At 29.1% G+C, this 26,513-nt stretch overlaps 1 protein-coding gene across 1 annotated transcript in view; it reads right to left on the bottom strand.

Annotated features, from left to right (window-relative positions):
- The window catches only part of Ifrd1 (Interferon-related developmental regulator 1), a 70,037-nt gene that overhangs the window by 1,363 nt on the left and 42,161 nt on the right, over positions 1-26,513 (bottom strand). Inside the window, exons 4-11 of the mRNA XM_067271066.1 lie at positions 22,119-22,199; positions 19,279-19,480; positions 16,369-16,419; positions 13,140-13,318; positions 10,212-10,320; positions 6,999-7,133; positions 208-336; positions 16-99 (exon numbers count right to left, since the gene is read on the bottom strand). Of these exons, the coding sequence (XP_067127167.1) occupies positions 16-99; positions 208-336; positions 6,999-7,133; positions 10,212-10,320; positions 13,140-13,318; positions 16,369-16,419; positions 19,279-19,480; positions 22,119-22,199 (970 nt within the window). The remainder of the gene's footprint in view (positions 1-15; positions 100-207; positions 337-6,998; positions 7,134-10,211; positions 10,321-13,139; positions 13,319-16,368; positions 16,420-19,278; positions 19,481-22,118; positions 22,200-26,513) is intronic.

Below are 26,513 nucleotides of genomic sequence, written 5' to 3'. Positions count from 1 at the left end.
ACAGTTTAAACTTACCCGTTCCATTTTACTAATTTTTGGTGTAAGTCCAGTATCTATAAGTGGTCCCAGTTCAAAAATATCACGCATCAATTCATTAACCTATAAAATGTAAAATAGCATGTAATTTTTTTCACTTTGAAATCTCACTAATAATTATTAAATGAAAGTTTAGCACTGAAAGGAAATATTAAAAAAGTAGATGCTTACAGAAAGATGAAGATTCATGCCGGATCCCAATAATTGACAAAAGGCATCATATTGATGTTTCCTACACCAACTATCAATATATAATGTTTCTCTTCCAAATTTTATTCTTATATCTGGAGTTTCACCATTCTATATAAAATAAAATAAAGCAAATTTTTTAAACTTGCATAATTAGCTTAAAAATTTTAATATATTGCAGAAAAAATAACAATTTGATATAATATCCAGTTAATAAGATATCAGATATAGAGATTAAAATTTAACATATGTTTATTAATGTACAATAAAAGTATTTTTGATATCTTTTTAAGATTAACTATGATACTAATTAACAAATAATTTTATATAATTATTAAAATGTGAGTATGATTAATACATCAACTTGTTAAAATAAAATCCAGTGATGCCTTGTACTTCTAACTTAATTCATTCCAAGAGGTCATTCAAACTCCAAATTGTTTGAAGTCAGAATCAATTTTTCTCATTAGAAATAATGGAAAATGAATCCATTACCAGAACCTGAACAATACCCATTTTGATAAACTTAAAACATCACATACACATAATTTAAAGTAAAAATAACACAACTAAATGCCCTAATAATAAACTTAAATACAAAAAACATAAATACTATATAACAAAATGGAAATTGCATCTATCGGTTGCACTGTTGACTTCTACATCTTAACCTAGATGTGTGATTTAATTATAACATTTGTGATATTTAACATATTAATAGAATGTGAGATTGTATTCTTTGTTTAGAAGCTTATTTTAAACTCAAAGACATGATTTTATTTGTTTAAATAAAATCATGTCTTTGGATAATTATTATTAGCTGAATTTTTTTAAAATGTTTTTTATTATACTATTTGTTTTCTTCACACAATATTGGTATTGAAACCAATCACAAATTACATAATTATTACTACAATTATTATAGTCAACAGATTAACATATATGACCTGAATAATGCATCTTTAACATTGGTGAAATTTAACCATCGTTAAAGACATTAATTACACTAACCATAATGGCTAGATCACTCTTATTGTAACAAATAAGGTAAAAGGCACTGTTGTGGATCAGAATGATTTACGTCATAATTTTTTTCAGTTAGCAAACATATCAAACAGGTACAAGTAAGTGTTAACTCTTTAAAGCTCTTGTTCACATTATAGCTGGATTGCAGAAAGTGAACACATTTTATGAAGTTGATTTTGATTTAGCCAAAATCCAAAAATTAGGGAGAGTTCATTTCAAAATTATATTAATAAGTAGGTTAAAGTTTACCTAGGGAACCCCAATGGCCGTGCTTCCGGTCACCATTTTGTTTACTGTACTACGCACGCGTACTATGTTCAAAAACTTATGCAAATTAGTTAGTATTTAGAATTTATTGAAAAAATAATTATTAAATTAGTAAAAAATAAATGTTTTAAGATTATTTTGCAAGTTCAGCTAGCTATGAAATAAAACAAACTTTTACTCACGTGTTTGACGCTCTGTCATACATTTCCTTTCCGTTTTTTCTCGCTTTTCTTTGTTTTGCGAGCCCTATCGCTGATGTTTCTCTTTTTATTGATATTTTTACACGTTTTTTAGTTCCGCCACACGAATGTGCCTTACTTTTTTTTACCTTCTTACACTTGTCGCTTTGTAGAGCATTTGGAACAGACTCCGGTTCTTTCCATTTCGGCTCGATTCCAGACCCGGGATAAATAAAGCTCAAATGTTTTATAAAAATTTAAAAACATTCACCTGCAGATTTCAAGTGCCATTTGTGAGATTTCTTATACATAAAAGAATACAGATAGGATTCTGACAATTTTTTCGTATTCCTCCGTAATACTGGAAGATGTTTCCTGTTTTTTAAAACCCCCACAATCTTTCGATTTTTTGAGTGTTTGCTCCTGTTTTAGGATCTACGAAATTTATGACATTTCCCATATTTGTCGCATACATCTTCTACATGTTGCAAATTCAAGAAAATTGCAAATTTCACATCACTAGGTATTTTCTTATCTATTGCCAAATCATTGAAACCAGAGTACATTAATCGAAAGAATCGACCGGAGGTACAATTAATCCAAAAATTTTCAGAATTAATGTCTGCAGCATCAATTTTCTTGCCAAAAAAAAAAAAAAAAAAAAAAAAAAAAACTTCTGACAACAAATACAAATATGATAAAATTACTAAATTTGCTGCACATATCACCACGAAAAGTAGACGGAGGTTTTTAATTTACATGAATATGTTTATATATATAGAAACTTTTTAAGTTTTCTCAACCTGATTAGATATTTTATACAGTTTATGAAACTTACCTATTTACTATTAAAAAATAGCAGAAATTAGCACTTTTTCATCAAAAATGTTTAACTGGTCAAAAAAAACCACACGCAGCAGTCGAGCCGTCACGACAAACCATAAATTTGCATACGATAGCGTTATTTAAAAATTGCGCAACCTACGCCGATTTTCAAACATCACCTGCCATCGAGATTACCGGAAGCGCGGCCATTGGGGGTCCCTAGGTATACTTTAACCAATAAGTATAATACTTAGAATTTATGTATGTATATTATAATAGTGTAGAATATAATTTATCAGAAAAAATAATGAACTTCATTCATATTCTGTCCTTTGATTATGTTTCTGGGACAATTTTTCTCATTTATGTTTGCTCCTTTTATATAGCAGCAACATGAATGCTTAATTTTAATGACTAAACAAAACAGGTAAGAAATTTTCTTTTTTTTGATGGCAAAATTGATTACAGCAAAGAAGCTCTTGAAATGGCTGTAAATACAGTTATGAATGGTGATCATAGTATTAGGGAAGCTAAATGAACATATGGTGTACTTTTCAATACAATACAAAGGAGAGTTAATGATTTCATAGATATAAACCACATTGTAGTACAAACTATTTATACTGTTCTTAGGCAATGTACAGTTGAGTATGAGCTAAAACCTTAAATTGTACAAAGAGACCCTCAAATTGGTTCCTGGGGTTCAATTGTAGGCAAAATGTCATAGTCCATATAGACAAAGTAAATGAATGAAATAATTTTTTTATTAAGCTGAAAAGGTATAATCACAATTATAAGAGTCTGATAAACAAATAAATGCAAAAAAATAGTTATTTTTTGGCTAATATGCATGCTGATACTTAGGCTGATCCAAAACTGGTGTCTTGATCCTATAATATATATATTCAAAGTGCTGAGATAGTTGTATTGTATAAGCTAATTCATAATAGTAAGAAGTTTCAGTTTAAACAGAACTGCTGGGTTATTTATTGAGCTGTAATAATGCTAATTTAATAAACATTAATTATCTAATCATTAAATAACTTCAAATGACACTAATAGTTTTTATGATGAATCAGAAACAGAAGAAAGTGATGATAATGGCATTTTATGAAGTAACAAAGAAGTGATTACTTTTCAGCTCTTTGAAAAACCCTCTATAGTATGTTATGATTTGTTTGAGAAAAACAAACTTTTTCCATTGCTGGAACATCTAGAAAGTCTATTCACAAATGTAGTAAAATGTAGTTTGTGTAGTTCAGTTATTTTACTTTTGTTCAAAGTAAAATAACTGAACTATACAAACATCTTACCAATATTGTAGATAATAATTCAATTATTATGTTTTGTATATAATTTTTACTTTAATACATAATAAACTAACAACTAAAGAAATAATTTATAAAAATGTTGTTTGTACAACAGAAATATATTAAATATTTTTTGAGAAAGATATATGAAATACCTTATTTATGCTATTTATTAGTTTATTTTGATGTCAGTCCTAAAGGATTATCTGCCTGATAATGAACAGATTCAATAAACCTAATTCATAAATATTGTATTTAAGATGTGAATTAAAATAAATAATATTAATATTTACTTCAGAAGAGAAAAAACTATGAACTAATTGAACAGAACAATAGCAAATTCAGAAGTTTTAGTGAGACTTATTGAAATAAATCTTCATCAAAAATCTGCAGAACCAGTGTCATCTAAAATAAAACCAATCTTTCTCTTTTTTTGCAGTATGTGTTGTATTGGATGAAGTCATTAAAAATTTATAAAATGTGTACCAAAGTAGGAACAATTTTATTAAAAAAATGGTACTTAAAAAATTTTTTTTAATTGTTGTTTTAGATACATTTCTTTGATGTTTATCACACTTATATTTTTCTGTAAGAATTTTAATCCAATAAGTTTTTGTAAAACATAGAATAATTTGTTATATAAAAAGAATAAAACTTTAAAATTATTATATCATACACATAATTAAACAAATACAGTAGAGCATCGATTATCTGACTTAATTGGAAACTGGGGTTGGTCGGATAACTGAAAAGTATGAAAAAATACATTATTAGTATAGTGTATTAGGCCTGGTTTAAATACTAGCCTCCATTTCATGGTTGAGCCAGTGCTGCCAGCTAAAACATGCAAAAATTTAACAAAAATAATATTAAAGTAGCCAAGACATAACGAAATATTGTAGCGCCACATCACTACGGATATTTGAATTTGCCGACTAGAATGCGGTTGGTTAACCGATAAGTCGGTTAATCGATGCTCTACTGTATTCACATAAATAAATAGCATTATTACAATGAAGTTAAACAACTGCTGACTTCTATACTAACAACACAAAAATAAAGAAGATTAACTCAACAGTTTATTTCTAGCCACATACATATATGTTAAATTCAATTCAATAACCCCTCAATTTAAGAAACTTTAGATTTAATTTAGAGCAGAAATTTCTGTCTATTAAAAGACAAAGATTTTTGCTCTAAAGGAAATAACTATAGAACTTTTCCTCTATTTGCAACAGAGCACATTAAAAGAGGTTGGGTTAATAAGTCAATAACTATAAATTATTCAGTGTACAGTACATTATAATCATATTTGGACCATTTATTTTGAAAGTGGTGTAAGTCCAGTTTTGGAAAAAATTGAGAAATCACATAATATACATACAATTTAGTGTAAACTTTTTATTTATAAACAATTCACACTTAGCATTTTAAAATAACCATACGCTTTGATCAATTATAAATTCATTGGTAAATGACATTGCATAATCATTGATTATGAAAGTGGTGTAAGTCCATTTTCTGCAGTGTAATTAAGCACTTGGGCTGTCCATAAATTACATCTGCATTTTCCTTGAACTTTTACTCCCCCTCTTGTCCCAGTTTTTGTAACCCTTCCCCTGTTTGGATGTCCAACATAATGCAACCCCCATTAAAACCTTCATCACTTTATGAATGATAGATACCATAAGTGAAAATGAAACATACAAGAAACTTTGAAATAAATATAATAAGATGCATAAACTGTATAAAATTTAATGAAATAAATGGACGTCCACTAATGCTCAACCGCCCTTGTCCGACTTGTCGTAAGGGAGGGGGTTAACCCTCTCTTAAGACAAGTCCCTTCCCGTGTGGACATCATTTATGGACAGCCCTTTACAACAGACGAATAAAACTACAAATTTTACCAACAAATGTACAATTTGATGGAATGGAAAAAAATCCATGTAATGAACCTAAATGAAAAGCAGTGTCTAACGGTAAGCTCATAATAATAATAAACTTATAAAATAGTTTAACAATAAGTAAATATTTTTAATATTCAGAATAAACAACATTATTTTATTTCTTGTTATTATATATAAACAAAGTCAGAATAAAACATAATGTGTTTCAAGTGAAATTGAGTTTTACATAATAGAAATTTAATGAATTTTACAGTTCAATAATTATGAAAGTGGTGCAAGTCCATTTATGGCCCAGAGAGAATATATTAGTTTAGTTAAATTCACGTAGAAGTCTTTATGCAACCAACTTACATATTTCAAGTCATAGAAACATTGTCAAACTTAGTACACTTTATTTATATTTTTGAATCAACTAAAACGCAAATGTTTAAGTATCTCGAAAGAAGAAAAAATGGACTTACACCACTTTCAAAATAAACGGTCCATTTATTTGTTATAATGTAAATATGATCATGGTCATATTTACATAACAATGATATTTGAATACATTAATAACAAATTTATATGTACAAAATGTATGTTTTTAAAATACATTCAATTCAATAAACTTTTGGCATAGTGGACACCACCTTTCCCCAATTAGTCCATTAAATCAAGGGTTTACTGAATATAGAATTTACAGAGTATTATTACCCATAATTGTATATAAAGTCATCACATGCTTTTTATTTTATAGATAATTTCTGGGAATTAACAAAATTTTAAAATAATTTTTTAATCAAGTGCTATAATTAAATAGGCATATCATTTAAAAATTATTCTCCATTAAATTTAAAAAATTTCTCTCAAACTGGAAATTAAATTTCTTTAAATTATCAATGTGTGATAATTTAAAGCAGAGAGCGTTGATTATCCGACCCCTGATTAACCGACCACGTTCTAGTTGGCAAATTCAAATGTCCACTAGTGATGTGGCGCTACAATATTTGGTTATGTCTTGGCTACTTTAATATTATTTTTGTTAAATTTTTGCATGTTTTAGCAGGCAGCACTGGCTCGACCATGAAAGGGAGGCTAGTATTTAAACCTATACTAATAATGTATTTTTTCATACTTTTCGGTTAGCTGACTTTTCAGTTATCCGACCAACCCCAGTCCCCAATTAAGTCAGATAATCGATGCTCTACTGTACTAATTTATGATTTTGATATTAAAATTAATTGTAGTATTTTATATTTAGTAAATTTAAATAATACCTCAACTGCTTTCAATATATCTCGAAAACTGGAACGTTGCTGTCTACGGTCCTTTTTAGCCCTAGATTTATGACAGTCTGTAGCTAAATCATGAAGCTTATTACACAGATCAGTTATATTTTCACCTTCATAATCCTAAAAAGAAAAATAATGAAGATATTTTAAAAAATTTCAAACCCAATACATCAATTGACTATTAATCAAATAAAATTTATGCATTTTATCTTTTTTTAGTAAAGTGTATTGTTGTGTTTCTAAAATCATATCAAATTAATGATATCACCTTCTGGAGGCAGTGGGATTATCTGAAGGACTACTAAGAGACAAGTGTGCAGCAAAGGTGTAAGAATTATTAAAGTAAATTTTAATAGCACTTTAAAGGTCTATTTACTCATTTTTCAGCACAATCATGGCAAAACTGCAAAAGTTTGACCTACAAAGACTAAAGCACAGGCTCTAATATTGTACCAGTTACACCATAAAAATTGTGACATGCAGCAGATAGTTTTAATTTTACACTGGAATGTTGATTTTAAAACAATTCCAAGCATTTTATTGGCCTCACTTGCAAAATTATTTTTAATGTGTTAATTAAGCTGGTATTATATTGGTACAATGAGCTTTTCAGTCACTTTCTAATAATTGATAAGAATTCAGTTGTTTAATATTATCATCATTGATTGTATTATTATAGCTTTTGAATTACTTCTTTGAGTATAGTAGTCATACCATTGGAAATAGTTTGAATGCAAAGACTTAAAAACAAAAATTAATGAATGGTAATAGAGCTAATAAAGCATTACAATACACTATAGTTAAACAAGTTAACATTTATTGAAAATTCATGATTAACAAATTTAAATTGATTAAGTTTCTTATTCTGGGCTACTTCATATGGGAAACTCATCACTTCCGATTGTTATGTAATCGTAGGGGAAAAAATGAATTACTTATTATGGTTGATTATAGCAATATTTGTTCATATAATATATAAACAATATCTAATATTTACTTTTCAAAGCAAAAAATTTATTCACTTTGCTTGGCATAGATTCCATATATTCAGCAAACTCCACTACCCTTTGCAGTTAAGCAGGAAGGGTGGAACTTGACACCATAAACAGAATAATAACTTTTAACCCCAGGCAGCTAGAAACCTGCAGTTTGTTTTGTTTTAAAAAAATAGATGCATGTACTTCATAAACACTGCAAATTCATCTATTTAATTTTTTTTTAATGTTTGCTTTTTCTTGATAATTTAACATTGAAAAATTATTTTAAATTTGTATTATATATTAAATTTAACAATCATTAAGAGTGATATGTTTGTGATAAAAAAGAAAAAAAAAAAAATATAGACCAATTCTAGCCTGAATGTGTTTCAAATTAATAAATTGGCATATCTTGCTTAAAGCAAGATATCACAATTTATTAATTTACAAAATAATTAACATACAAATCTACAAAATATGGGACAATTCTGTGTTACAATAAAATTTATCAGGATGATGGGACACAACCTCAAAATAAGGGACATGTATGAAGCTTACCCTTAATAAAGGAAAAATTTTGACAGCTTATCTAAAACAGAATTATTAAATTAATATTAAAAATAAACTATTATTTATTGTGACATTGTCACAATGCCAGGCTGCAACTTTTTTTATCATATTTTTAATTTCATTTAAAATATATGCACTCCACCTCAAATTAGTAGTGGCTTGCCCCTGTACATCATGCTTTTCCTTTAACAATAGAGTCATGCCAGTCATCTAACATCTTTCAGGGTAAAAGTTTTAAATTGAAGTAACACGACTTCTGGTTTGCATCAGAAGTTTGTATATAGTTAATCAGGACCTTCTGCCCCTAAGATTTCCATATCTGATCTCAGATTTCATCTATCTAACTCCATTCTCAAGATTATGGAAAGACAGTAGACAGACAACAGTTTATAAGTCTACAATTTTTTCAAATTGCAGCTGAATAACTATTATTTTTTTTACATATATAATGGAAACTAGATTATCCAAACTCCGGATTATCTACAAAAAGATGTTTAAATTTTGAGTAAATTAATGTAACCTTTAAATACAAAAATTGCATTACTACAGGTATACCTCGTCTTACGTCGGTAATTGGTTCCAGGAGAGGCGACGTAAGTTGAAAAACAACGTAAGTCGAATTTACTTGTGTAGTTACAACGTAAGTCGTAGTTTCGACTTATAGTCGCTAAATAAGACGCCAGTAATGGAGGAAACGCCAATAATGAGCACTTAAAGACCGCTAAATAAGACGACAACACAGGAACACAGATGTTTTCATGTTTCGTTCTCAAGGATTTATGATGATTATATTAACATTTACTGTAAATATACATATTTTAATATGATTTTATGTGCTTTTAACGCTTTGTGTGATTTAAACTTGATTTTTATCTTTCCATATACTTTTTTGACAAACGACGTATAATCGGGAACGACGTAACTCGAGGTATACCTGTATTTATTATTTACGAAACTTTAAATGCACACAGCTAAGAAACATTGCATTACCAAAATTATCTAATATTCAGGCAAAAAAATATATATATATCCATGATACAAAAATTTCTAGTGATTAGCAATATTGCATATCAGACTTCATTCAGCTTAGCTAAAAAAAAATATTGCTAGGAAGTAAAAAAGCACACTGCACATAGCCAAACTTAGTAACCTCTACCATCTTTTTGAACCTTTCAAAAAGTATCTTCACTTATGTGGCTAACTTTCCTGATGATAACAAGATAAAAATGCAGTGATTTTAAAATGAAAGTTTTTGCCCTTGTCTCACTGAGAAAGTATTTTAAAAACTTTGATGAATATATAGAAAAATGGCTTAGACATTATAGTTTCATATAGATATATTTATATATTTTAATTTGTCATTAAGTTACAATTAAAGTGTATACCTTATTTTTGGAATATCCCCCATATTCCCATTAAAACTAATAAGCAAACTGATATTAAGTTATTACTTTATTGTATGTTAAAATACTTATCTTTATGTTAGGAATAATTACAATAATACTTCAAACATTCAACTTCAAATTTATGAAAATTTGACTTCAAAACAAAAAATTTTGAAGTCAACTTTTCATAAAAAACATAACTTAAATTTAACCTGTAGTGATTTTTTTACATATTGACTAATATTTCAAATACAAAAATAACTTACATTTTTATATTCTCTTATTAATTCATAAAATATAGCAATACATTCTCCAGCAGCTATTCTTAATTCTAAGTCCGAACTTTCTAGTAATTCAGGCAATCGTTTTAAATGACTGAAAGTAAAAACAATTGTTCACTTCAGTGATTAATTAAGAATAATCTGTTATTATTAAAACAAATTTTCATCCTTATTCTATGAAATATAAACTAATGAAACCTTACTAATAAATAAGAAAATGTTTTTGTAACCTATTTAACTATTTTTATTTTTTTACACTTTTTATATTATTTTAAATTCAACATTTTCATTTTATACAATTCAATGTTATATTGTCATTTAAAGTTAAACTTTGTAAAAGTAACTTGTTGATGAAAATGTTATTAAATTGGCTAATTAAAAATCACAATAGTGATTAATATTTATTAACAAGTTTTATATTGGAAGCTACATTTTGAAATGTTTGGGTTCTGAAATTTTTAATTATTATTTACTTTTTAAAAATTGTTAGTTTGATTTTTTCTGATTTGTAATGATAATTAACTGTAAGGGAATAATTCTGAGAATAGAATCACTGAACTCCAAAAATGTTTAAGCAATCAATAATTGATTTTTGATTGTTAAAAGGCAGTTAAAAGGTTATATTTAGAATTTACAGACAAATTTTCTGTCAAAGTATTATTTTTAAGTTCAATATATAGCAATATCATGTTCTGAAAATGAAAAATACAATAACAAATTAACAGTATAGATCAGTGGTTCTCAAAATTATTCAATGCATGGATTGTTTATGCCCCTTCCACGTTTTATCTTATAAATACCATATCAATAAATGCCAAAATATTCTGATTACCCAGTAACCTACATTTGAGCTATATGATGTATAAAAATGTTCTTTCCTCTGGCTAAACAGCATATAATTACATTTGGGTAAAATGACAACAATCTTGGCAAAAATTAAGGAATCAGTTCATTGTAAAGACATTTTCTGCAGTTTTTTAAGCATGTAGCAAATAAACAAAACAAGCAATTAATACAAAATACTTTTTCAATAACATCCAAACTTTTTGTTGTTAAGTTGTTATTTCAATTGTTTAAGTCATACTTAAACAATTAAAATAGTAATTTATAAATTAAACACAATTATTTCATTTTACATATAGGAAAAATTTTACAATTACTTAAAACTGAGAAAAATTATAGAATTAATCAACTTAAATAATTTAATTAATATGCTGTTGCTCTACCTTGAGCTTTTATGATAGCCCTAATTCTTTCAGGCATGGATTTCACTAATGAAAAACAATATTTGCCATTAATAGCTTATCTAAATAGCAGTCAAGTGATTTGATTTGCAGCATGGAGCTTTGTCCTGAACCAATTTCTTAAATTTCCACCATGTTTTCTAGTGGATTGAGATCTGGACTGTTTGCTAGTTAGTCCACTGAATTGATGTGCTGTTGGTGAAGAACATTTTTAACAGTTCAAGCTTTGTGACAAGATGCATTTTCATCTTGAAAAATGACATCATCATGAAACATTTTCAATGGATAGAATAAGAAAGCTCTCTAAAACATCATTGTAAACCGGAGCATTAAATGCTAATGTAACAATGGCAGTTTGCCTGATCCCTCACCTGACACACAACCCTAAATTAGGCAGTCATCCTTATATACTTAGAACAATACCATACAAAGGTTCTGACTTCTCCATGATTAATGCAAATTTGTGATTCATCACTGATTATCAGTTTTATCCAGTCATCTATAGTCCACAATTACTTTGCTTTACCTCATTGTAACTTTGTTTTCTTATGTTTTGATGTCAGTGTTGGTTTTCATTTTACTTCTTCATATGGAAATCACACTTTCAAATTATTTCTCACTGTTCTGTCAAAAACACTAACATCTGCTTCTTTCCAGTTCCTAGTCATCTCTCTTGTTGCACATTTCCTATTTTCAATACATATTGCTTTTAGTTTCCTAACCTGATGCTTTGATATCTTTCACGGTTGGTGAGTATGTTTATATTTGCATCAAATTTTATATACAGCTTACTGTGAACAAGCCACATCTTCTGCAATAGACAACAATGAATATTCTTAAGCAGTTTTACAATCTTCTCCATTATTTTGATGGATTATCCCTTTCTTGGTGCCATGATTTTGTTATATTAACAGAAGAGTAAAGCATTTGAGTTGCTACAAGCATTCACTTTATATTCAGACTTACTATTTGCACATTAAAACTGAGGAAATATACTAAGCAACATTTTAAGTATGCTAAATATATAATTCTATAATTTTTTCTCAGTTTTAAATAATTCCAAAGTTTTTTCTTCTGATTTATGTAGCAATTTAAATATTACTACTTAATGCAGGCAAAATGTCTGAGTATAATTTCCAAAAAAATAACACTAAGTAATAATATGTATACAGGTATGGTTGACTGCTTCATAAGAATTTCTAAAGGACAAGGTTTTCTGAGGTACTGAAGAGGATACTTAGCCAATATCATGTCTGACTATTATTAAAAAATTACTTTCTATCAATTACTTCCTTTATTTCTTTGCTACATGCTTAAAATGCTGTAAAAACATGACAATAAACTTCAAAGATGTTTTATTTGACACTACAGAAAAGCTGAACATATAAAATATAAAAGTAAAACATCTGAAATTTTAAAAATTTTGAACAAAAAAAAACCTTTCAATTATATTAAAATTTTACAAATTACAAATTCATAATGATCAGAACCTCTTAGTAATACTTAAAATCCAGTTCAGTTGATTTTATATTTTTACTATAAGATGAAAAATGAATTTTCAATTTTTCTAATAAATCACATTTAACAGAAGCTTTGTTTCTGTGTATCTGTATAATATTAATATAAATGATCTATATTTGAAAATTTCTAATAACTAAATTATATTTACCTTTTTGTTAAAGCAAGAATTTGATTCATAGACAGAACAGTGAGTAATAAGCTCCATGCTGTTAAAGCTGTACTATGTAATGCAGTTACATCTGGTGGATGAGAAGGTGGAACACCATTTCCTTTCAAAAAGGAAGAACTAAATACAGACTGAAGAGCATCCATTGTGCTAGTTATGACCTGTAAAAAAATATATGTATTTAGAGAAATATAGTATAAAATATAAATGATTTTTATCATCATCATTAAGTAATATTATGTTTATAAAACATTTCAAACAAAGCATTTTTATTATTTTCTAAAAATAGTGTATCAGAACATCAATTTTAATTAATTAATATTCTGATAAACTATTTATATATATTTTTAAATTTTTGAAAAAACTTAAATAAATGATTACATTCGATTTCATTCAATAAATTACTTTTTTATCAATATGAAAATATTGACAATTTTATTAAATATTTATTATTAATAAAAATAATTTTAAATCTCAACTAGTAAAATTATTTATTAATCAAACATTTTTGGCTGTCTATGCAGCCATCTTCAGAATCTTCAGAAAAGAAATAAAATATAATATAGATGGAATATATGTAATTCATATTAAAATATCAAACAAGAACTGAAGTTAAGTTAAATACAAAACAAAAATAATAAGAATTACAAATAAAATAAAAAGAACACAAAGGATATATATATAAAAAGAAATAAAAACACAACAACATGCAACGTTAGAATACAGTAGAGTCGTTTATCCGAATCAATTCAGGACTGGGGTTGTTCAGATAAGTGATTTGTTCGGATAACCGATTATGTACAAAAAAATATATTAACCTATCCGATGTTGAAATTTTTCTCCATTGCGTGTCGCTTCGTGTTAAATTTTTGTCGATTTTAAGCCAAACAAAAATTTTTATAATAATAATCGAAGCTATTGTATCATTAAAAATTATTTCTTTATTTTGTACAAACAAAATAAATATATTGAAAAATATAAAAACAAAATTTATACTTTAGAAGTAAATCTAGAATCAAAAAAGTTTGCGAGATCTGGAAACCCCCCTTGAACGAAAGTTTTAATAAATTATGTCCGAATTAATAATTACCCCCTTTCTTATATCCGGATATAATCCGAATATAATATGAATTATAATAAAATTGTTCCCTATATCGAATTGAAAATTTTCCTATTATAAACATCCTGCCTAAAAACAATCCTGGACAAGAAAATATGCGTCCCCGGCCGTATAACTGTCAACTATCCATTGTTCTTATGCTGAGTACAGATCATCTTGCAACTTAAGTTTATAGTTAGTGCCCGAATTCGCCGTATTGTTTCCAATCCCGGGAACACCTATGGCCTAAGCACATGCACATGACCAAATTCCCAGCAAAAAGCTATATAAGATGCTTCCTTCCCCCCTCGAGGGAGTCAATCATCGATTTAGATCGAGTCGCGATCTCGTCCATTTTTGTCCTTTGTGCCTAAGGGAATATTTTACGTTGTGCCTCAAGAGTTACCGATCCTTCCCTTCAAAAGAATTATCGATCCTTGTGACCGACAGAATATTGGAAATACTGATTGTTTAAGAGGTATGGAACCCATTTATGTGAACTCTCTCTCTCCCTTCGCGTGATAGGGATATATAGCTTTTTATATGTCACCCCTTTTATGTCAGATTTTTGTAACGTATATTTTGTTTTCCATTAAATCGTTGTTATCCTGTTAAATGGTGTCTTGTTTGCTCGAATATTCGCTTATCGCCTTACCACGACTCCACCTTCCCTCCTACACTCGACCGGATAAAAAGTAGTCCCGTCCCTACAGGATCCCTACCGGCAAATAAGCCATCCCTGACACGTGGGCAAGTCACTCCGACTTGTTAGCCGAAATTAAACAGAGGTCTGCCCTCATCGTCCCTCCTCGGTACCCACAAGTTCGATTCAGCACAACACAGTCCGACTGGAAAGCGTTCGGATAAACGACTCTCTACTGTAATAAATAATTTTGCTGGTTGTGGTTTAAAATTGTTTTTACTGAAAAGTCAAATGCTAGTTTTTAAAGCATAATTATTATGATGAAACTTGTAAAATAATATATGATACAACCCAACAAAACATTTTATGAAAAAGAAAACAAGTCAATTCTTAACACATAAGAATCAATCTCTAATTTTTCCTAACATGCTACAAATAGTGCTATGAGTGTTTAGATATCTATACTTTATCTCAGTATCAGAGTATTTTAAATGCAATAATCATTCTGTTTCTGTAATTTTTTTAATATCACACAAATAAAAATATATTTAAAATAGTTTCTTAAGTATAAGGTAAGATTCTATCTTATTAATCAGCAAACAAAGCTCTAATTCTCTGATACAAAATAAACTTAAGTTTTCTGAGAGATATAATAGACTCTTGCTACTCCAGTGTCTCAAATATCCAGGATATCTTCCAGTGTGATTTCCTATAAAAATATTAGGTGATGTCACACATCCTGTTTTCCTGTTTACTCAGTTTTTATTTCTAAGTAGTTTTGAATGTCAACATATTATATTCTTTGCCCACCTACCTAAAAAAAAATCTGTACCAAAAAAGATGAGTGTCACATCATTCATTGCCTTTAGGTCTACATACTCAGTAATCCAGTATTTTTGTTAAGCTGGCACACCAGTGTACAAAAAATGGCTGATTTATAGTGTGCTATTGTATTGTATTCTATTGTATTGCTATTCTGACATACTGATTAAAATATGATGTACTGAGATATGAGATAATTAATAAATTTTAACTAAAAATAATTTTTTTAACTAATTCAACAATTACAATCAGATAATTTACTTAATCATGATACTATAAACTATACTTGCTTGAACCTTCTCTTCAAGTTTAAGATAATCTAATTACTATGAATTATAGTAAGACATTATGCAAGATTTTTTACTCAAAATTTGTTCCAAAATTCTTCAAATACTTATTGACTCACTTAACTTTTGTTATCATTATTGTTCAACAGTGAAAGCATCTATGATAGCAGGAAACATGTTTCCCATTATTTTTCCTGTCATTTCTAGATGTTCTCACTATTTTTGAACAAAGCTTACATTTATTTGGTCAATCTGAAAACTACCACTAAACCTGAAATAATTTCATGTTAAGTAGTGGTTTTCAGATTGACCAAATAAATTTTCCACAGAATATGTTTAAAATTCCATAGCAAAACTTACATCTCCTCCAACATCAGTAATAAAACAGCAGACACCCAAAGCAGTGGCACACTAAAATGAAAAGTCAAATATTAATTTTATGTAAATAATTTAAATAAAAGTAAAAAGTGAAGTAAAAAATAAGAAAATAAATATGTAATTATATATTTCCTATCTTGAGAAATTTCTAAAATAAATGATCTGATAACTTCAATTATTTAAAAATAAAGAAGTAAAAGTACAAAAATATAAAGAAGAAAAAGTATACAATATATATTGGTATAAATATGGAGGTGTTATGCTAAAACAGGTGAATGTCCCAAACATCTTTCAGAGCCATTTATCTGCAGGGAAGTCACTTCTGCTATCTCTTGGATGAAGTTTGAGGATAGCTGTCATAGGCCACAAACTTTCCATCACAATCTTTCTCATCCCTATCAGAGAACAACTCACACAACTCCAGATTTCTTCTACAGTGATGTATCTTCCTCAACTCTTAAGTTTCCACTTCTCCATTTATTTCTTATTTCAGTTGAGTGACCAACCAAAAGTTCAACATCCCATCACATGATGAAAAAATCTTGTTATTATTTGTGTGGAATGAAAGCTGTAAAGACAATGGTGCTGATGGACCAATTCACCTCTACATATAAATGATTTCAGTGTTGTTTACATATGCATTGTCCCTTTAACAAACACCTCAAAGCTGTTCTTTGACTAAGTTAGTCTTAGATTTATATTAAATTAAACATCCAATCCTGCAAATAGAATATAATATTAATGGTTAGTTTAGAACACTAAATTATGCCACAGTTGTCTTTAGAATCACTTCAGAAATTCGGTAAAAAATGTTGAGTAGATATCAAAATTAAAAATGTATTGTTTCATAGAATTTCAATTATTCTAAAGGAAAAAAAAATATACATACATTCTTTCAATACACACAAGTTACAAATGATCTTTCTAATGGTTTTATTTAAATTATTTGTTAATATAATAATGTAAAATTTAAATATTTCAAAAAATTTTGTGAATATATTTAATTAAATATGAGGAAGATAGTCAAACTTCCACATATGTAACAGATGCAAAAACTAATGGTGAATTGCTGATAAAGTATGTATAGGAGTTCAAATCCTTGATATTTAAAACAGATGAAAAAATTTATTGTAATGTATACCACAAATCATTTCTTGCTAAAAATGAGTGTTGAAATATCTTTACTCCAGCAAAATAAGAAGTGCTAGTTGCACTAACTCATTTTAGTAGAGTTCATGATATCAATTGGGAACAAAACATTACTATCAACTTTGATACTAAATCTATAATTAGTTAACAACTTTAAGAACATTTACTTATTTCTCGTCATTTGAACAGGGCAATGAACAAAATTATACAACTACTTTACTTTAAATTGGTGGCACACCTATAGGATGAGGAAACTAGGTTAACCAAACCATCCTCAAAGGTTTTGTAAACAATTGTATACAGTAGAATCTTGCTTTAATGGATTGTGGAACAACAGATTTTTCAGAATAACAAACTTTTCAATTTACAAATTTTAGTATTTTACTGGTGCTTTTAACATGCATAATGCATCACACTTGCATTATCAGACAACCTAATATGATTTATTTGGATTCAAATCATGTTTGAGGTTTTATCATCATATCACTTTAAAAAAAACATGGACATGCATACAAATTCAGCCCTTAATAATCACTCTCATAAACTTTTTATTCTTTTTAATCATTCAAAGTCTTGTATCAAAGATTCTAAGGATAAAAAATACTTTTCAATATACAGTGTTAAATGATTAAAAGCATTGTGAAAAAGAATATGTCTGTCAAAGAAAATTTCTGAAGTTTTAAAGCTATTGGCATTTCTATTACAGAAGTGAAGTAAATAATTTTATATCATTTTCCCTTGATTTTCAAATTCATATTTATTACATTGTTTATTGTCTTAAACATACTGAAGTTTGGCATGTCATGTATAATCCTGTATATTTAAATCACATGCTAAATTTTAAATGAAAAGATGAAATAATTATATTAATAATGAAATGTTTCTAGAAAAAACTTTTTAGCAATAACTATAAAAACATTTTTGCAAAAATAATTTTAATGTCTTAATCCAAATTATCATTTGAATCTTGATACAATTAATATATATATATATATAACTCTATCTGTCCAAAACAGTTGTCACATTTGTAAATCTTATAAGTTTTGATAGTTCTATCAAATTGACTTTTAGTTGGATTAATGAAGACTTCCTATACACTTGCACTTGAAACAAATAAAAGAATTCACCACTTCTCTTCTACTTATTTGTTAAAGCAAACTTACAATCAATCAAAGAAAAACAAAGTTCACACACTGTCATTGCAAAATTACTTCTAAAGTTATAGGAATGAATGAAAATTTGAGGCCAAACAAAAAAAACATAAGAAATCAGAAATAAATAATACTCATAATAGTGCTTTGTGATCTTCTTGAAGCAGTCTAAACAAAAGAACTGAAACATATTGCTAAACTTGTTGCATCAAAAAAACTAATTTCATTACCAAACAATTTCCTGATTCTGGAAACAAACAATACATTAAAAAGCCCAAAATTGTGTTAATATTAATTAAAGTGTTTAGTTATTACATTAAATTTAATCTTTGTCATGAAATAAACAAAAGTTACTGTTTCTGTAGATAAAGAAAGAAATGGAAACAAGAATTTTTATAAATATGACAACTATTTCAAAACAGAGCAAGTAATATTTAAATATAAAGTAATTATAATTTAAATATATTTAGTTTATTTGAAACTTTCAATTTAATTATTGCTTTATTATGCTAAATAATCTTTGAATTTTTTTTTTCTAATCCTAAAATGGCAAATATATATGAATATAAGATGATATTGTTTATAATCTTACTTTCTGGCGTGTTTCAGGAAGTGCTGTAGGATCAAGCAATACTTTAACAAGGTAAGGTTGTAATTCCAAAAATATTTCTTCACTATCACTTCCAACTCCTAATTGGATACAAATGCTAGCTGTTAAAAGAGCAGCACTACCTTGTTCATCTCCCTTTCCTCTTTTTAAGCTTCTCTCAAGCATGTCACAAACTGTGATTTTCCTATACAAAATATATAATATTGGTACAATTATAAAAACATTATATTATATAACTCTTATAATCTAAATTAATTATTGGTACATTGGTACAGTAGACTTTCAATAACTCAAAATGGAAGTGAGAAGAAAAAATTTTCAAGTTACAGAAACTATAATTATTTTAATGAATTCACCTTACAGATATACAGTAAAACCTCTGACTCTCAAACTTAAAGAGAGCAAACAAAATTTTCAGTTTGAATTATGATTTCTACACATGGAAATATGAAAAATAAAAAAATTTTTCAGGCAGAGCATTAGCAAAGACTCTTCTTTGTGGCTTACGGAATTGTATTCATTTTCAAAATCTGTTTGATCAATTTTGATTAAACTTTGGTATTTTCAATTAGCTGAGATATAGAATCCAAAAATGTAATAAAAATGGGCATTTATGACTTTATTTGAGATATAAAATCATAGCACAAGTATGTGCAATAAAATATCTTGCGATACAATGTTCCATAGTTACTAGCATGCCTTATATGGGCTTATAGAATTCAGTTTGTTTTCAAAATTTAATGGATCGATTTTGACGAAACTTTGCCATTTTCCATTAATTGCGACAAGGAATCCAAAAGTATAATGAGAGTCCATTTAAATGAAAAAATAGAAGTCCACAACTTTGTTTTAAATATACAGAGGTATTAAAGTGACAATGTCCATGCTCTCTAATGCAACTAAGTATACCTAACAGAATTTAGGCAAAACAAGCAATTATTTTTTCTGACATCATCACAATGCCAGGTTGAAATTTTTAATCATATTTTAATTTATTTAATTAAAAATATGTGCTCTCCAACTCAAATTAGTAGTGTCTTGCCCCTGAACATCATACTTTTCCTGTTAGCAATACACTCATGCCAGTCATCTAACTCCTTTCAAGGAAAACTTTTTGAACTGAAATAACACGACTTTCAGTTTATATAAGTTCTTATACAGTTAATTGGAGCCTCCTATCACTAAGGTTTCCATACCTGGTCTCTTTCATCTACCTAAATGTGTTCTTGGGATTAAGAAAAGACAGATGGACGACAGTGGGAATTTATAATTCTACAATTTTTTCAAATTTCAGCCCAGTCAGCATTGTGTTGCACCTAACAGAAAATAAGTACAAAATATAAAACAAAACACAAGAATAATGCAAATGATGGTGACTGCTTTGTTCTGGGATTGCCTCGCTGTGTTGGCAAGTGCAAGGATCATGTCTCTCATGGAAGGATCAACTCTCAGGCAGGTATAAGGCAGACCTCATTAATATATATAGTTTTTATTGTTTGAGATACTTCAATTTAATGACACAATTGATTTAATATCACAATTTCAGAGACAAATATTTGTTAAGGCAAAATCAAGATTTGATTGTGGTTTGTCATATATGTGATATTACATTGTGTAAATAAATACTAATTTTATTTCATTATTACTTTCTATATGTATTCATGTGCTGGCTTAACATTTTAAACAAATCTGTAATATATATTGTAAATATTAATTAGAAACTTTAAATTCTTCTATGACTGCATTATGTAAACACATAAATAAAGACTCTTAAAAACCTTTTAACCACAGTCATTTTTTACTATTCTTCTAACGTTTTAGGTTATTTTTAATAACCTTTTTCAAGAACAACTACAATCGAATGTGGCCGGAATTTGAACTATCGACAAAAATTGTTGTGGAACGCTTTTTAAAATATTTTGATGCACAATCTCCTAACGGGAGATTGACAATAACAACAAAACTAAAAATAAATTAGAAACATTATTATTTCTGAATGACAGAAAAGAGCCTAACTTCCAGACTGGTAATCATAAATGTGTGCAAAATAAAGCCATGTAGACAATTAGTTCTTCATAAACTGTTAATTGGCCTTAACTAATAATTCTGTTTATTGACAGCACTTCCTTGATCAGCATGCTCTTCTGAATGTGAGGATATGTCAGATACTGTTTGGTTTGCAGTAAACATCACTGCAGAAAGTAGGAGATATGTGCAACTGGATCAGATTTTGCTCATTGTTCAATATGGTGAGTACATTTTTCATTATGACATTACATATATTTTATAAAAATGTAATGTATTGTATATATTCTTAAAGCATATTTGATCTATTTTCAAAATCTGAGCAGAGTTTTATAAAAGCACTTCAGTTATGATTTGTACATATAAAAAATGAAATGAAACATATATAAACATAACCATATAAGGTCATGGTTGGCCTTATTAGAACTGCATGGCTATTAAATTTGTATTAAGATTTCACATTAAAGTTTACTTTTTGAAATGTGGTTCTTAGATTATAAAAATGACAGTAAAAAGTAAATGTTGGTTTCTTTAATGTGGGTTCTCAGGTTCTCAACACAGTGACAAAAAGGATTTTTAGACCAAAGTTGCAGAAAGCTATGCAAGCAAATAAATTTTTTAAATAAAAATATATATGCATTAATTTTTGAAAACATTTTTGTAATCTTCAATAAAAATATATTTTTTTAATATATTGAAATAAGCAAAATTCAGAATATCCAATGCCAACAAACATTTTATTATAGAACAATAATAAATAAAACACAATTTAAAAAAATGGAATTTATCTATCTTACCTTTCTACAATAAAATCACACATATATCTTGTAGATAATGCTTTTCTAACAGCTTCTAGGCACACCTGTCTGCCTTTAGCACTATAATAAAATATTACAGTAATTTAAAAATTAAAGATTTTCTGTTTCATTATAATTTTAACAAAAATCAAACCATATGTAATCCTGTTATATATTAATATTTTTCTGATATCTTAAACAATATACAAATTAGATGTTAAATAAAATATGAATAAGATAAAACTGTAGTTAATCAACAGAATTTTCAATTTGAGTTAATTATTCTAAATCTTAACTGAGCTGTTAATCCAAAGATAATATTTTTGTTTGAAATTTTTTAGATAAGAAAATGATAATATTCAATTTGTAATTTAATTTCAGAATTATTGTCTGAACAACAAATATTTGATTTAAATGTTTATTATTATTATGTTTAAATCATTTATATTGTGTGATGTGTGAACAATGTGTTAGCTTATAACTTCACACATTATTTCCATCTTAACTTAAAAGTTGTCCTGTACAAAACTCTAGTAACCAGCTTGCTTGTTGTGCAATCTGTTATTTATAAAGTTTTCTGTTTCTGTCTGCATTTATGCATTTTTGTTCCTGACTTAAGTCCATTTCAGTTCTAAAACAGAAGAATAACTATGCTTGCTTTCCTGATGCATTAATAACTTAACATTTTAAAGAACATAGGTGGTTGATCTAAGAGGTGATTGGCAGGATAGGTGTATCCAAGTTACTTGGAGGTAAACGAACTCTGGAAGATGGCAAACTGCTTTTTTATCATCAATTTTCTCTTATTTGGGGATCTTTCCCCTTTTTTCTCATGCCCATCTTTGGTAATGTTAAGCTCTATGCCCAATAGACAAATTCTAGTCGTTAGGTTCCTGGTGACACAACCAGATGTGTCATCTCTGGACAAAGAAACAAGTCTATGAGAAAAAAATATAATCATATCCTTTTTAGTTCTTTTTCTTCTCTTTCGATCGTCAAGTTCGGGCTCTCACAGTTGGATGTTAAAGGATTTAGGCATCCAAGCTTTCTTGCAACCTCCTTAATATAATCCAACTTATTACAACACACACACACACACAACCCACACACAACACACCCCCACACACACACCCATCTTGAATGTTTGAGCAGTGCATGAAGGCTCTCCTTACCAAACCCAAAATACTACTTTGTTGTATTAGAGTGCAATACATCCTAATACAGTAAAAAATGCAATAATTTGTCACCTCGAAAACGGTGAAATTTTTAGACACTAACTCATATTTCACACACAATGTCTTATAGCCAGTTCTCGTCAGTTGTTGTATTTAGCAACATGCCTGCATGTTTTTATTGTGTTTACTGTTAAGTTTTAATTCTCATTTTACATACTGTACTTGGATAAATTAAAAGTGAATTATATTTCCTGTAATGGCTTCAAAAAGACCATGTAATTACCAATCTACTGAAGTATCATTGAAATTTGAAATTCTATAGTAGCTTAGAAAAGGAGAAAGTGCCAGCAAACTCTGTAAAATTTACAAATTCCACAAATGTTGATAAATGACAAAGAAGAATGGGATCAAAACTGAAAATTTCATGTAAGAATATAAGTTAAGTAAACATATTAGACTTACTCCAGTAGCAAACACAGATTTAGATTAAGTTATGTACTTATGGTTTGTACAACAATGAAGTTTAACTGTTCCTCTGAGTAGTCCAATTTTAATCCAAAAAGCACTAGAAATGAATACAAACATGAATGGAAATCCCAAATTTAAGGCAAGCATAGGATGGCTAGAAACATTTAAGCAGTGACACAAGATTCAGCAGCTATCTATTCAAGAAGTTATGAGTGCTGATAGTGAATATGTTGAAAGTTAATGTGAAAAATTGATCTTCAGATTTTGAATTTAAGCTTAAGTAGACAACAAGTGTATAAGTGTTGTGATGAAAATTATCTGTACTGGAAAGCTCTACCAACAAAAACTTAAACTTTAGGATCTGGTTCAGAAACTTCAGCTCCAGAATATAAAATGAGGAAAGAAAAATTGATGATTATGGTTTGTTCAAATGCAAGTGGAAATCACAAACTTCCATTAACCTGTTTCCTAGTATTCCCAAAATATCTCGGGTTGAAACGTAATGATCTTGACTGGTGGACCTGAGATATCTCGTTTCTGCATCGGGACATTTTTGACACTAGATGTCACTAGTCAACATAATTTTTATATTAAAACTAACTTCCAAAATATATATATATTTTTTGTTTTTACATTTATTAATATCTATTTTGTTTGTGCAAAATAAAAAAATAATTTTGGATAATTTTGGATGAATAGCTATGATTATTTTTTCTAAAATATGGAATTTTCATTAGGCTTAACATCAACAAAAATTCAATGTGTAGCAACATGCAATGGAGAAAAATTTCAACATGGAATAGGTTAACAATAGTTGGAAAAACTAAGAAACCAAGAGATCTAAAAAATTTTAATCAAAAATTATTGCCTGTTGATTATTACACCCCAAAAAATGCATGGATGAATCAAGAAATCTTTCCAGCTTGGTTTTATACAGGGTGACAATAATTAACCCGTACAAAGTTTGTAGCAATGCTGCAACTGAATTTTTTTACGTCACTAATTTGTATACTGTTGTGTTTAATTCTCCGTGATTTCCTGCGCATGTAGATGTGCTTTCGTTGTAATAAGAGTTAGTTTTTTACTTATTTAAGGATGGCGAACAAACGTTGTGCAATTTTAGAGCTATTCCGGCAAGGAAAACGACAATGTGAAATTGTTCGTTTGCTCGGTGTTCCCAAAATGACAGTCTCAGATGCAGTTCGGCGATTTAAGGAGCTTGGCCACGATGGTGACCGTCCCGGACGTGGAAGAAAGTGCACCGTCAACACGTCTAGGAACCGCAAGATCATCAAAAAGCGAGTTGACCGAAATGCAAAGGTCTCCATGAGAAAAATTGCTCGCGAGATCGGAATCAATCGCGAATCGGTGCGGTTAATGGCGAAAAAGGAACTCGTACTCAAGCCCTACAAGTTCCAAAAGGTTCAGCTCCTCACCGATGAAAACAAGTGCGTGAGACTCCAAAGATCCCGTTAACTCAAGCGTCGGGCCGCAGGTCGACAATGGGAGTGCATTCTCTTCACAGACAACAAGCTTTTCTCCGTACAACCATCAAAACGACAGGAACTGGTCCGCGGGGGCTCCTGGAAGCTCAGCCGTCATCGAACATCACAAAATCCAATGTCAGTCGTGGTTTGGGGCGGAATTTGTGCGAGCGGCAAGACACCCCTTGTTTTCGTCGATCAAGGGGCCAAAATCAATCAAGATGTGTACCACCATGACATTCTCGAGGCTGTGGTACTTCTGTGGGCTCAGCAGCATTTTGTCAGTGCGAAATGGACGTTTCAGCAGGACTCGGCGCCGACACACAGGGCGAAGAAGACTCAGGAGTGTGCAAGGCTCATTTTCCCGATTTCATCTCGTCTGCGGAATGGCCACCGTACTTGCCGAATCTGAACCCAATGGACTACAGTGTGTGGTCCATTTTGGAGGCCAGGGCCTGTTCTAAGCGCCATGAAAGTTTGGAGTCGCTGAAGCAATCCTTGCGCCGGGAGTGGGACAAATTGTCTCCGAAAGAGCTGCGGCCCATCGCCAAGAATTTCAAAACACGTTTGGGGCTCTGCATCAAGGCAAAAGGAGGCCACTTTGAAACCGGTTGAAAATCTGGTTAATACATAAAGTATTGTCACTGCTATCTACTGTTATTTTCCTAATTTTTATTTTTTTAATAAATTTACGATGCAAAAAACTTGTACGGGTTAATTATTGTCACCCTGTAATGTATTTGCAGTTCACGTGAAATTGTATCTTAAATCTAAAAATTTACCAGAAAAAGCACTTTTAATTGTGGACATGCCTCAACAAATCCATTAAATGATTTAGAAGTTGATAAAGATATAAAATGTGTCTTTTTTCCTCCCAATACAATTGCTCTGATTGAGCTGACAATTCAGGAAGTGATTAAAAATTTGAAGCACTGCTACTGGAAAATATTTGTTCAACATTTTATTTCTTGTGATAAGGGTATGGAATTTGGGATAATTTTGGAAAAAAAAATCTATTAAACATGCAATTTTAACATTGCTGAAGCATGGAATATTTCAAATGAAACACTGTCTTGAAGTTGGAACAAAATTTGGCCATCAGATGCACTTAATGTAAGTAACAGCAATGAAAAAAAATCAATTACTGGATGATGTTTCTTGAACACGTAATGACATTTTTCAAATAAAACAGGAGATATAAATGACTGGCTGAATGTGGATAGCTCAAGATTTGGGATACAAAATTTTGAACAACAATAAAATAATAA

This window comes from Centruroides vittatus, unplaced genomic scaffold (genome assembly GCF_030686945.1).
Source record: "Centruroides vittatus isolate TY-2023 unplaced genomic scaffold, ASM3068694v2 contig_391, whole genome shotgun sequence".
Lineage (NCBI taxonomy): Eukaryota > Metazoa > Arthropoda > Arachnida > Scorpiones > Buthidae > Centruroides > Centruroides vittatus.
The sequence above is the reverse complement of the archived record's forward strand: the minus strand, read 5'-3'. Positions and strand labels throughout refer to the sequence as shown.